This window comes from Nanorana parkeri, unplaced genomic scaffold (genome assembly GCF_000935625.1).
Source record: "Nanorana parkeri isolate BGI_ZX_2015 unplaced genomic scaffold, ASM93562v1 scaffold12, whole genome shotgun sequence".
NCBI lineage: Eukaryota > Metazoa > Chordata > Amphibia > Anura > Dicroglossidae > Nanorana > Nanorana parkeri.
This window is the reverse complement of record NW_017306280.1, coordinates 1,520,935-1,533,066: the sequence shown is the minus strand read 5'-3', so window position 1 is coordinate 1,533,066 and position 12,132 is coordinate 1,520,935. Positions and strand designations below refer to the sequence as shown.

At 42.3% G+C, this 12,132-nt stretch overlaps 1 protein-coding gene across 1 annotated transcript in view; it reads right to left on the bottom strand.

Annotated features, from left to right (window-relative positions):
* Positions 1 to 12,132, bottom strand: part of BRF1 (BRF1, RNA polymerase III transcription initiation factor 90 kDa subunit) — a 295,119-nt gene that overhangs the window by 96,245 nt on the left and 186,742 nt on the right. Inside the window, exons 8-11 of the mRNA XM_018556478.1 lie at positions 8,542 to 8,668; positions 4,853 to 4,892; positions 4,676 to 4,768; positions 3,447 to 3,689 (exon numbers count right to left, since the gene is read on the bottom strand). Coding sequence (XP_018411980.1) covers positions 3,447 to 3,689; positions 4,676 to 4,768; positions 4,853 to 4,892; positions 8,542 to 8,668 — 503 coding nt within the window. The remainder of the gene's footprint in view (positions 1 to 3,446; positions 3,690 to 4,675; positions 4,769 to 4,852; positions 4,893 to 8,541; positions 8,669 to 12,132) is intronic.

The window sequence follows — 12,132 nt, the reverse complement described above, 5'->3', positions numbered from 1 at the left end:
TATATAGCATTGGAAAACATGTTTTTATAAATAGATTTATTAAAATTAGGATCCTTTTTGGAACTCAGTGATGTTTATTAGAATTTGTGAGCAGGATTTAGTGTACGTAGATTGTTAAAGAACATCTGGATGTTCCAACAGCCAGGGCTTGTTACACTAAAACGCCCAGTTACCATTATTATTGGATGTACATGATGGCTATGGTAATGTCCGATTGAATATGGATCCGATGACCCTCCAGTAGAATGGTTCAATGCTGCAGAGATGGTCAAATTGTCCAAGGGTCCAGAATGTTGATCGGAGGATGAGATTCCTCTGACAACCGAGACACCAGCACTGACAGGGTGCCCAAAACTCATGCCCAGTGGCTGGCATTCGGCATGGCATGACTCCAGGCTGTACACAATGGCACCATCAGTAACCATGCAAAAAGCAGCCCTGAAGCGGTTAGTAGAAAGCAAGTGCACCCCGTGTCTAGTATCAGACATGTTGCGACTGTGTGGTGGTAAGGCAACATCTACTGTATGCTCAAAGTAAGAGGCAAAGCCTCAGGTACTGTCAGAACCTGGACAGCTGGTAGCAAGTCAGGATGGTCAGAGGTGACCAAAGTCAATGTAGGCGAGCTCCAGGAAAGGATCGAAGATCAGAGATCCACGTGGCTCTTGCAAGCTGGAGCAGAAGCAGAGAGATATTTTCTTGATGCCGTATGGCAGAAAAGGAAGGAAAGAGCATGCGGAAAAGAGAGCGCAGAGTGCACGACACTCAGTTCCACAGCGTTAATTCCTACCAGTGGCAAAAAAAAACAAGGTGAAGGGGGACAGCAAATAAAGGCACCCAGTGACTTACGCAAATGAAGTAACTCCTAGTTCTCAGCCTGACTAAGTCTCCAGAGAAAGGGCAACAGCTCAGCTGATGCAATGCCAGTGGCTCAGAGACTGGTAAGCAGTCTGCAGCTAACTTTCAATAGAATGGATAATGAAAAGCACCCCAAGTGGCAACCAGTGCCAAAGGTCACTTTCAGGCTATCTCTGCAACGTCCAGACCAATGGAGTATGAGAAGAGCCTTTATCGAAGGAAAAAAAAAAAAGTGCTAGCAAAAAAACAGGTTAGTCTTTAACACAGCAAGAGGTGAAGAAAAGACATCCATCCTCCTATGACACTAGTAACAAACTGAGGCATGTTAGTAGCAGGAGGTTATTATCCTGGGCTGCCCTTTTTTTTGGTTTGCCAGTATCCAATCCTCCTGTAGGCGACACTTTAACTAAAAGTTTAAATCTTGCTGTGTCCCTCAATAGACAAGAAAGAAAACAAAATCCTAAGTGTATGACTGTCCCCTGCTCAAATAGAGAGTTTTTTTACTTGTATTTTTATGTCGGTGTCATTTCCTTGAAGCATACAGTTGTCAAAATGGCTTCATTAAGAGGTGGAAAGGTAACCAAATTAATAAGAATGGCAGATTTTTTTTCTAAAAATCACAGTGTAACATGACTATGTGTCCCAGAAGTCCAAGTCAAAATGTACTTTGCAGCAGTAGATCTCAGTGCCTGTACCTGCTCTCAATAGTAGTCATGTCCGCCCTCTCTGTGCAGCTTCTTCCTTCTGGGAGCCAAGCCTCGTTCTGAGGCTACTCTTGAGATCACATGACCTTCCTCCAGGAGGCAAGCCTCACCTCTGAAACCTTACCCACTGATATCTTACCGGAAAGATTTACTCAGAGTAAACATTTCAGGGAGAAAATGCCTCTCTTGCGGACGTCAGGGAGCCGCTATCTAATAGAGGGAGACTCCCTGAACATCAGGGAGACTTGAGATCCCTGGTACTGTGAAACCTGCCGTGCTATTCTTACTATGTCTTTCTTTCTATGTCTGTGTTTATACAGATGAGCAGTGAGAGTCCCGTATGTTTCCTGCAGGCAGGACGTTTAGGCCCTTGGAGGCCACACACACATAGGCCAGCAAGGAAAGCTGTACATTCTGTCCCAGTTACAGTCACTGCGTGTTCCTCGAATCTTTACCAAGAACCAGCTACAGTTGTAAATAGGATGAAATTACTAAACCTCCAGCAAAGCACCTATGCTTAAGTTTACTCTTTTACAAGGAGATTTTGATATCACTATTTATTCATAGAGGCTTTGGTACGTAAAGCTAAACAGAGATTTGAAGAGGGCATTAGATCTTGCATAAGCCTTATTAACTACTGAAAGCAACAGCTTCTAACCAAATGGAAATAGGCTGAAAGCCACTGAGCTTATTTCAAATGTGTATTTTAGTAGTAAACATAATGCTGCAAAGGAGAAGCACAAGTCAGGTTGACTTTCAGTAAGGACGGGATTAGGTAGAAGTAAACCCTAAATGGATGGAACTTCGTTTGCTAAGGCACTGTGCATCATAAACAGCTAATTCTTAAAAAGAAAATAGTTTGTTGAATCTCAGCGTTGCTGAACCCTTGTGGGCTCTTGCAACTATTTCCTGCCTACATTCACTCCAGGAATGGCTTTGTTGTATTTCTTTATTCAGGTCCCCTAAGTGACAACTGTTGGCTATAAGGCAAGCCATCTGATGGTGACAACAGTGGACCATGACTGCATAATGTGTGCTGTAACAGCCACTTTTAGTCCCCAATGGAAGCCCATGCGGCAGGCTGACAAAGCAGCATGCGGCAAGGGGTTAAGACGGGGAAGACAGGGACAGAGTGTTGTTACCCTATAACAGGAAGTGACTTGAACAAGGACCTTCATGGCAGGATCACTAGGTGTTATTTTAATGAAAGTTGAAAATGTAAAAACATTGAAAAAGGATTGAAATGACAGTAACATTTTAAAGTTTATGTGATATTTTACTGACAGGGTTTTCATATACTTTAGGTGTACTTTTAAGACATTTTAAAATCCGCCTGCTATAATAATGGCACAAAAAGGTTCGGCTGTAAAAGGGCTGTGACGGACTCAACTCTTGTTTAGAGATAGAGCTAAAATAAATAGTTATCTGGATTTAGTTACAGAAGACTTTGCATTATTCTTATTTCAGCCAAATGTAATTAGAGAGCAGAGTTTCCAGTGCCACTGCCTAGTCCATACATGTTCTGCTCAGTCTATGTAGAAGTGTATTCTGGAAACACCATGTTTGTATAGCCTCAGACCACAAAGAGAACATTTTTTTTTTCTAGTTTCTCCTCATTTCCTCTAAAATCCTGTGAGATTTCACACACTACACCAAAGAAATCTGTCTAGATCACATGATCAGGACATCCCATTTGCAATATGCATCTCTCTGAAGATCCCCTTTATGTCAAAGGTCTAAATTAAGGGTAAAGCTTATTTGTAATCACCATAGCTCCCATGAGAAGGACGTTAAGATACAGACAATGCCCTATGCCTCAAACAAGACAGAGCTAATAGTCACTCAACATTATTGTAGGGAATCAACACAGATATTTTTTGGACTTACATTTCTCTTGTTCCTTAGTATCTATACATTCCTTGATAGAGTCTGTGATCCCCAAGCTTGCAGCAGTAGGCAGTGGTCCCAGAAGAGATTCTATAGGAAGTGGTTTTATTGTAGGGCTGTAACAATGTGATTGAGCCTTCTCTGACATTTCATTGTAAAAATCTTTATTTAGATGACTGGCTGCTGCTTCCAGTTCCTCATCCTCCTGATCATCTTCCAAAATGCTTGGTGTGTCTTCCATATCTTGAAAAACAGATTAGCATTAATATTCTATTTGAAGATCTGTTTAAGCAAAACTACATTTTTAAAAAGTCATATCTTTCCAAAAGCATTTCTGGGTGATGTGGCTGACCCAGACTCCTATGTTTTGTTATGTGTGCTGTGATCACAGGAAGGGGCTTCTTCCAGACACTAACTGAGCAACCTTTACTGGGCTAATTAAATAGGGATGACCCTGGGCTACCAACAATCTCTACCACTGAGTGGGGAGGTAAGGGTTATAGCATATTATCTTCTGAACTCTCATAGGTTTGCAACCACCCATGCTAAAAGTTTGGGGGATGTCTGATGCCTCCTACAGGATAAACCTGACCACCACACCTATGTAAAGAGCTTGCTGCACAACACATTGCAAAAAAATGGGTATTAACAAGAAGCTGGTGTCCCCTTTGTGGCTACAACAGCATCCACTCTTTTGGGGCAGCTTTCCACAGAAATTTGAAGTGTGTCTGCTTTAATTTGTGCCATTCAATTAAAAGAGCATTCGTGATGTCAGGCATTGAGGTTGGACACAAATACCTGATGCTATTCGTTTTCGAATTCATCCCAAAGGTGTTTAACAGTGTAGAGTTCATGGCTCTGTGCAGTCTACTTAAGTTATTCCACGCCAAACGTATCAAACCATATCAATATGGATCTAGTTTTGTACACAGGGGCACAGGGGCCCTTCTCCAAACTGTTGCCAAAAGATTAGAAGTGCAGTGTTATTAAAAATGTCTTTGTATGCTGTAGTAGTAGCAGCAATACCCTTTACTGGAAACCCCTGAACTCATTTGGGAGGAGTGTCCACGTACATTTGGCCATACAGGAAGGTGTGCCGGTCAGGTATCCACAGATCATGGCCATATAGTGTATATTTATCAGCACTGATTTGGGATTATGATCTACTGTTTAAAGGTTACTCTAAAATTTAAAACATCAGTAATTGGTTATAGATTATTAAGTCTCACCTTCATTACTGTAAGAAGCGTACATTCCTCTTGCTTTCGGCCTACTGTTGTCTAACTCGTTCTCAATTTCATCCTGGTAGGTTGTAATTTCTCCTGTCATTGCAAAACCACAAGGGTGAGCAAGGTGGCATCACAGTAACTTGTCTAGGCCGAACAGTATTAATCAACGCTTCTTACCTTCCACGTCATCCAGCTTTTTGGCCAGATCTTGTTGGAGCTACGAAGGAAACAAACCACCAGAAAATCACTACAGGATATTCTTTTGAAGGAAATCTTCAGAACATAGGAGCAGAGTATAATGAAATATCACATCTCTAGCAGTCCATTAGAATAGAACTACCCATACAACAGGTCAGGCGTTTGTCTGTTCCACTTTGCTTGTTCATCTGTCTTGAGAGGTATTCAACCAAACATACCAGGGCCCACCCCAAATTGAAAGTCAGTTTTTAGATAGATTTATTCTTTAAAGGTAATGTATAAAACAAGGGTAGTCAAACTTCAGCCCTCCCATAATGCATCCATCTCTGGAAGTCATGCCTGCGGCTTACAGTGTCTTGCAATGCCTAATGGGAATTGTAGTTTGGCCACAGTTGGAGGGCGGAAGTTTGACTACCCCTGATATAAAACATTGCCTTTAGGCACCTTTTAAACTTTCCTGGGCTATTCTTAGCTGCTTTGTTGTACAAAAACGTGAGCACAGCTTAAGAGCTGAACCTCATATGTCATACAGGTAAATGAGTGAACCTGCTCAGTTCAGATAGGTATATGGAGTTTTAATTAGAGCAGGAGAGTCTAAAGGGAATCAACTTCCACTGTGCTTTCTCTATAAAAATGCATAATGCTCTGTAACATCATAGGTATACCCTGTATTAAACTTTGATTTTGGGGGGGAAAACAAAATCTTCTTTGACTCCTCTCTTCCTAAGTCCGACTCGATTCTCCTTCTCTCCATTTATATCTAGATATACCAATCTACTCTCTTATATACTTCTCTACTCTCTCATTCTTCCAGAATGCTCTATTAACTACTTGACACTCCCACTATAACACTTCCTATATTAAAAAATGTTAGAGGGGGAAGGAAACCCCTGGAGTACCAGAGATTTCCCCACACACTTATAGGCGTTGGGTCTCCCCTCTCAATTGGACATACGCATTTTCCTTTACACATTGCCTGTGAATCCTTAGGGGATGACACACCACTTACGATGATACCTGTATAGAGATAAGTGACTGAAGAGCTAACACTGTCTTCAATGATCTGTATCTGTTGCTAAAGAGGAATTTTACCCATATCTTTGAAATGACAACAAACACACCTGAAATGGATAAGTGCAGGCTTTTATTTTTTGCATTCCTTATTTTTCTTTTCCTCCCCATTCTTCTACAATGGAAATTTATACTAAGGGCAAAGTAATCCATCCCCCTTTACTTCCTGAAACTCTGGCATGTGACAAGGATATGTGACCATGCAGAGCAGCTCAAGGGAGGAAAATACATTTCCCTGAGATTTCGTGAGATTACAGATGAGATTTCCCAGCAATGCACTGCTGATGTAACCTTCCCAGGATGCAACGGTTGGGGAAAGATTACATCACTAATGCCAAAGAGGACCAGAAAGTGGAAAAAATGGTAAGTAAAAGCAAAATATGTTTAATAAATGTAAGTTGTAAGATGATTTCATATGACATGCTGATGTGATTTTTAGTGAAAAGGTCAGCTTTAGGTACTGGAATTATATTGTTCTATGATGGAATTTCACACACATATGTGATTGCCCTCCTTTCCTTGTCTATAAAGTATAAAAAATAAACTGACCCAAAAGAAACTGAAACTTCAGTTCAAAATCCCTGTCCAGCCAACCACCTGTAGCGGCAGCAAGCTCTTCAACAAACCTAAATGATTTTACATCTCAATGACACATTTCTACAAATGTTTTATAGCCAGATGAAATATATCTGCAATCTTATCTATTCCGGCACTCTGTTGAGCTCATTACCACTTCATTAACCCCACAATTACCCGATTATCTCCAAGTGGTACTTGAATGTGTGACATTACTTGTGAAAATTGTATAATATCTCCCCAACTGGCTAAGCAAAGATAAATTTCAATTCCTGTGTAGTCAGCTTGGAGGGAAAGATTTGCCTCGCTGCCTGTTCTTCCTTCATTGATAGATCTCATAGACTGGCACAAGGCCCGGTATCCACTTCCATTGAGATGGCAAGACAATAGCTCTCCCTTAGCCAGCACCCTCCTCTCCAAGAACTCTACAGGATCCAAGCTCCACTCCATCTATGAAAAATTTAGTTTTCGTCTTACAGTTTAACTCCAGGCAAACATCTAAACACACACTTGTAATATATATATATATATATATATGATGTAGGTAGTTTATCTGAAGAATAATTTGTATTTTAGTTCATCCAGTCTAGAAATACACAGAAAACAGCCAGACAGGAGAGTTAGGATAGTGACCTGACTTTTCTCTGCTGAAGTAGCCCACCTAGATCATCTTTCTGTCCCTCTGAATGGACAGTGAAGGAGCAGCAGCAGGCAGATGAGCTGACAACTCTTCTGCTACCATGTTGCTTGTGAGCACATGTATACTGCAGCACACCACAATCACCCCCTAGTTCTATGTAGAAAAAGTCACTCGCACTCCAGCTTAGATTCAGTCAATATTTATTGACCTTTGTAGTGTCACATCATTATAGTAGCGACGTTTGGGAAAACACTCACTTTGTTTGCCTGAGGAAGGGACCATGTGGTTCCGAAACGCGGCTACTATATGATGTGCAACTACAGAGGTCAACAAATATTGACTGAATCTAAGCTGGAGTACGAGTGACTTTTTCTACATTGTACATTGATCTGCGGAGGCATCTGCTGTCACTTCAGGCACCACCCGACTTTAAGGGTATTGTCCGGTTAGGAGTTCAACTTTCACCCCTAGTTCTGCCTCTCCCAACCCAAGTTAGAGTTTTGCTGACAAGGCATTGCAAAAGGCACATTAAAGTAAGATATTTAAACTAGCTGCAATTAAAAATTTTTTGATGAATACAGAACTGCAGTCATTGTTTTTTTTATTGTTGCCTAGAATTCTGCTTTAAGAAATCCTCAGGTGAAAAATAAGGAAAGCCTTTTTTTTCTTTAAGCAGACAAAATGTTTGCTAACTAAATGTAATAACATTCTGTTAGGGTTCCTCCCTGCCATAACTCTTCCTTGGTTGAAAGAATGAAAACTATTTTAGAAGGTAAGACAGTTCATATATTATGTTAACCCCTACAAAGCCAAATTCAGGTGATGTGAAACGATAATAGGAATGCAATAAAGATTATGGGTAAAGATACAAAGTGAAATGTAGCTATTTCTCTACTACAAGTAAACTAGAAAACGTGTGGTTAAGTCCCACCAATACAAATAACTTCTGTCTATTAATACTTCTGTCTATTAATATGACAATATTCACTCGCTGGCTCTTGTATCTCTTGGAGACACCAGTAGCAAGATCTACATAGTTTTGTTTCTGGGTGCTTGCATCAAACTATTTCTGTAGCATACTCCACAATATCGATCAATTTAAAATCCCAAGAGGGGAAAAAAAGGTTCACTTCACAGAGGCTGGGGAATGTGTACAAAGCTAGAAAATCCAAGTGCGAGTAACTCACTGCCAACGGCCCCCAAAGAACCCGTTGCCTGGTGTCTTTCTCCAGCTGTGTATGGAACCTTTGGCTCAGCAAACCATTACAGTGGCTCAAGTCATGCTGGGTTATCATGAACTTCTACCTATGCAGCTTGATCAACTGAATTACACATGTGGTTAGACCAAGGGAGACACTTCAGCAAGGATAATTGAGTTTACCTGTTGTAGTCGCTGCTTCCTCTGACCTGCAGTGAAGGAAGGAGGGTCGCATTCTTGGTCCAAATCAACCTTCATAAATTCATCTATTGTTAACTGGCTCGTTGGGGTGTCTTCAAATTCGGTTAGCCTAAAAAACACACAAAACTGCACTGATTACAAAACACAAAGACAGCAGGAAAGCAAAAATTTGGAGGAGCCTCTACAGTTTTCTAACAGGTTTAAACTAATTTGTAGGAGTCTCAAAATTCAATTTTTTTTTATTTGCAGCTCATTCAGACTGCTCAAGTGCTATACTGGGTGCCTATGTTTTATCCATGGCATTAATGCAAATCTTAAGTGTAGAAAGAACTTCTACACCACTGGCAATGCATGGGAAGCACCTCCAAGAACATACTCTCAGCCCAGCATGCTGAGTTGATGTTGGTATATCAGAGCAGTCTTGGATTCAGGACACTGAATTAAAAAGTGAACCTGCAATGTCAAAGAAGCTTTGTACTGGCAACATCAGTTTAGATGTTTTTCAACATTTCTCAAAGCCAGATAATCTATAAGCCAACCTATGCAGAAGCGTTGGGCCCAGTAACTGCCAAAGTGGGTCCAGCTAAAACCTTTAGGCTCTTGCAGTAAACCAGGGAGATCTTGCAGTTGGTTAAAGCTGTGCACCTGCCTGTCACTTCACATAGGAGGATCCACTTTTAGGAAGCTAAAGTCTGATGGGGCAATGCCATTGTGTCTATTGCAATTTTTATTGCCAGTTGCAGAAATTGGGGTGGGGCAAAGCTGCTACCTTGCCTATGGCCCCATTCTACCTTAATCCATCTCTCACACATCTTTTAAAGTGTATTTCCACTTTTGCAGCCAAATTGGGAGCTAAAGAAAGTGTTCCATGCATAAAGTACTGCAGCGAATAGCAAACTGCAAATGCTCCCTTACCTCCAAGCCCAGTCCTGCACTGGGTAGAACATTACATGCAAAAGATTGCCAGCCACTGATAAGTATTTTCTGCAGCCATTTTGTATCTACAGTCAACTATCAGATGGGTAAATTCTAGGGATGCACTGATACTAGACTAGTAACCTGGTGACGAGGTAACATGGAGCCGGCTTCCCAGCCAATCAGGAAGCTGGGCGGTGTGTAATGACTCGCTGCCCAGCTTCCTGATTGGTCGATAAGCTGGTCAATCAAGAGTCATTACCCGCCCCCCGGCTTCCTGATTGGCCAGAAAGTTGGCTCCATGCTTCCTCGTAACCTGGTGACGAGGTAACATTGAGTCGGCTTCCTGGCTCCGTGTAATGACTCAACGCCTGGCTTCCTTATTGGTCGGGGAGCTGGCTAATCAGGAAGCCAGGCGGTGAGTCATTACCCGTTCCCCAGCTTCCTGATTGGCCGGAAAGCCAGCTTCATGCTTCGTCAGCTGGTGACGAGGGAACATGCCGCCCCGGCTTCCAGGGAAGCAAATCATTACACGCAGCCCGGCTTCCTTAATGGCACGTACCGGGAAAAAAATATATCAGTACTCAATACAGAAATACCGGTATCGGTGCATCCCTAGTAAATACCAATATCAACATTTCTAGAGGGAGGGGGTTGGTGTAGAACAGTGAACGTGGAGGATACTTGCAGTTATAGCAATATATACACTATATTGCCAAAAGTATTGGGACACCTGCCTTTACACGCACATGAGCTTTAATGGCACCCCAGTCTTAGTCCGTAGCGTTCAATATTGAGTTGGCCCATCCATTGCAGCTATAACAGCTTCAACTCTTCTGGGAAGACGTCCACAAGGTTTAGGAGTGTGTCTATGGGAATGTTTGACCATTCTTCCAGAAGAGCATTTGTGAGGTCATGTACTGATGTTGGACGAGAAAGCCTGGCTCACGTCTCCACTCTAATTCATCCCAAAGGTGTTCTATTGGGTTGAGGTCAGGCCAGTCAAGTTCCTCCAAACTCACTCTTCCATGTCTTTATGGACCTTGCTTTGTGCACTGGTGAACAGTCATGTTGGAAGAGGAAGGGGCCATCCCCAAACTGTTCCCACAAACTTGGGAGCATGAAATTATCCAAAATGTCTTGGTATGCTGATGCCTTAAGAGTTCCCTTCACTGGAACTAAGGGGCCAAGCCCAACCCCTGAACCCCCCCCTCCTTCCATAATCATCCCTCCACCAAACTTTACAGTCCAGTGGCAGCGTGCTTTACACCACTGCATCCGATGCTTTGAGTTGCACTAGGTGATTTAAGGCTTGGCTGGAGCTGGTTGGCCATGGAAACCCATTCCATGAAGCTCTCTACGCACTGTTGTTGTGCCAATCTGAAGGCCAAACACAGTTTGGAGGTCTGTAGCTATTCACTCTGCAGACAGTTGGCGCTCGTCATTTTACGTAGCCTACCACTTTGTGGCTGAGTTGCTGTTGTTCCCAGTTGCTTCCACTTTGTTATAATACCACTAAGGCTGGATTCACACCTAGGCGTATCGAATATTCGTGTTTGTTGCGCATTTCATGCTGCGCGTTTTTACCGCATTAAAAAAATGCGTGACAAACGCGTGTTTACAAGGGCTACCTGGCTGTATCCCAATGGATACGCGTGGCAAATACGCCCCCAAAGAAGCTCCTGTACTTCTTTGGGCGTTTTGCAGCGTGTTCCTACGCGCTGTAAAACGCCCAGGTGGGAACCATGCCCATAGGCAGTCAATGGTTTTCACATGTTGAGCGTTTTACAGAGCGTAGGAACGCGCTGTAAAACGCCCAGGTGTGAACCAGGCCGAACAGTTGACAGTGGAGTATTTTGTAGCAAGGAAATTTCACGGAATACCTGAATCCAAAGATTTGGAGGGTGTCCCAATACTTTTGGCAATATAGTGTATATATAAGAGGGGCATATAACTAAGATCCTGAGATTGATTTTTACCTGCGTTAAAAGCAGTGAGTATACAGCATTGAGTAGAACACCTGCAGCAAAAGCTTTTCAATAGCTGCTAAGTCGCTTCTAGCAGTAGTTCATAGGGGAAAATCAGCTCCTGACAATAGAAAACAATGCTTCTCCAGCTTGTAACTCGGAGCAGAAACAGCACCCATGAAAACATATGAGCACTTTGTCCTCAGCAGATAACCAGCTAAACCAATTATCCTCAGTAGATATGGAGTGCTTTGGAAAAACACAACCCCCACAATGCATCCCGCCATCCTTCCGATGAATACAACTCAAGTCTGCAGTAGCCTCAGACTGAACCCACAACTACAGGCTGTGTTATACATCTAATTCTTTTCCAACTTCCACCGACTTCAGTAATCTCAAACATCGAAAATGAAAACAATAGAGGATCAATTTAAAAATGACAAAAGGACTCTGTGGATTCACACAATAAACGTAGCAATATTTTCGTTCTCGCCTTTTCTGGCACAAAGGATTCACTTCACTCATTTACCTTCTGTCAGAGGAAATCACACTGTCCTCTCACAAGAGTTGAGCGCAGGAATGACTTATTGCAAAATGTAAACGATAGAGCTGAAATACGTAGTTGCTCTTTACTGGGAGGTGTCAGACTTGCCAACACAGACCCTTCAGTTGTGATTGAACAATGAGTCCC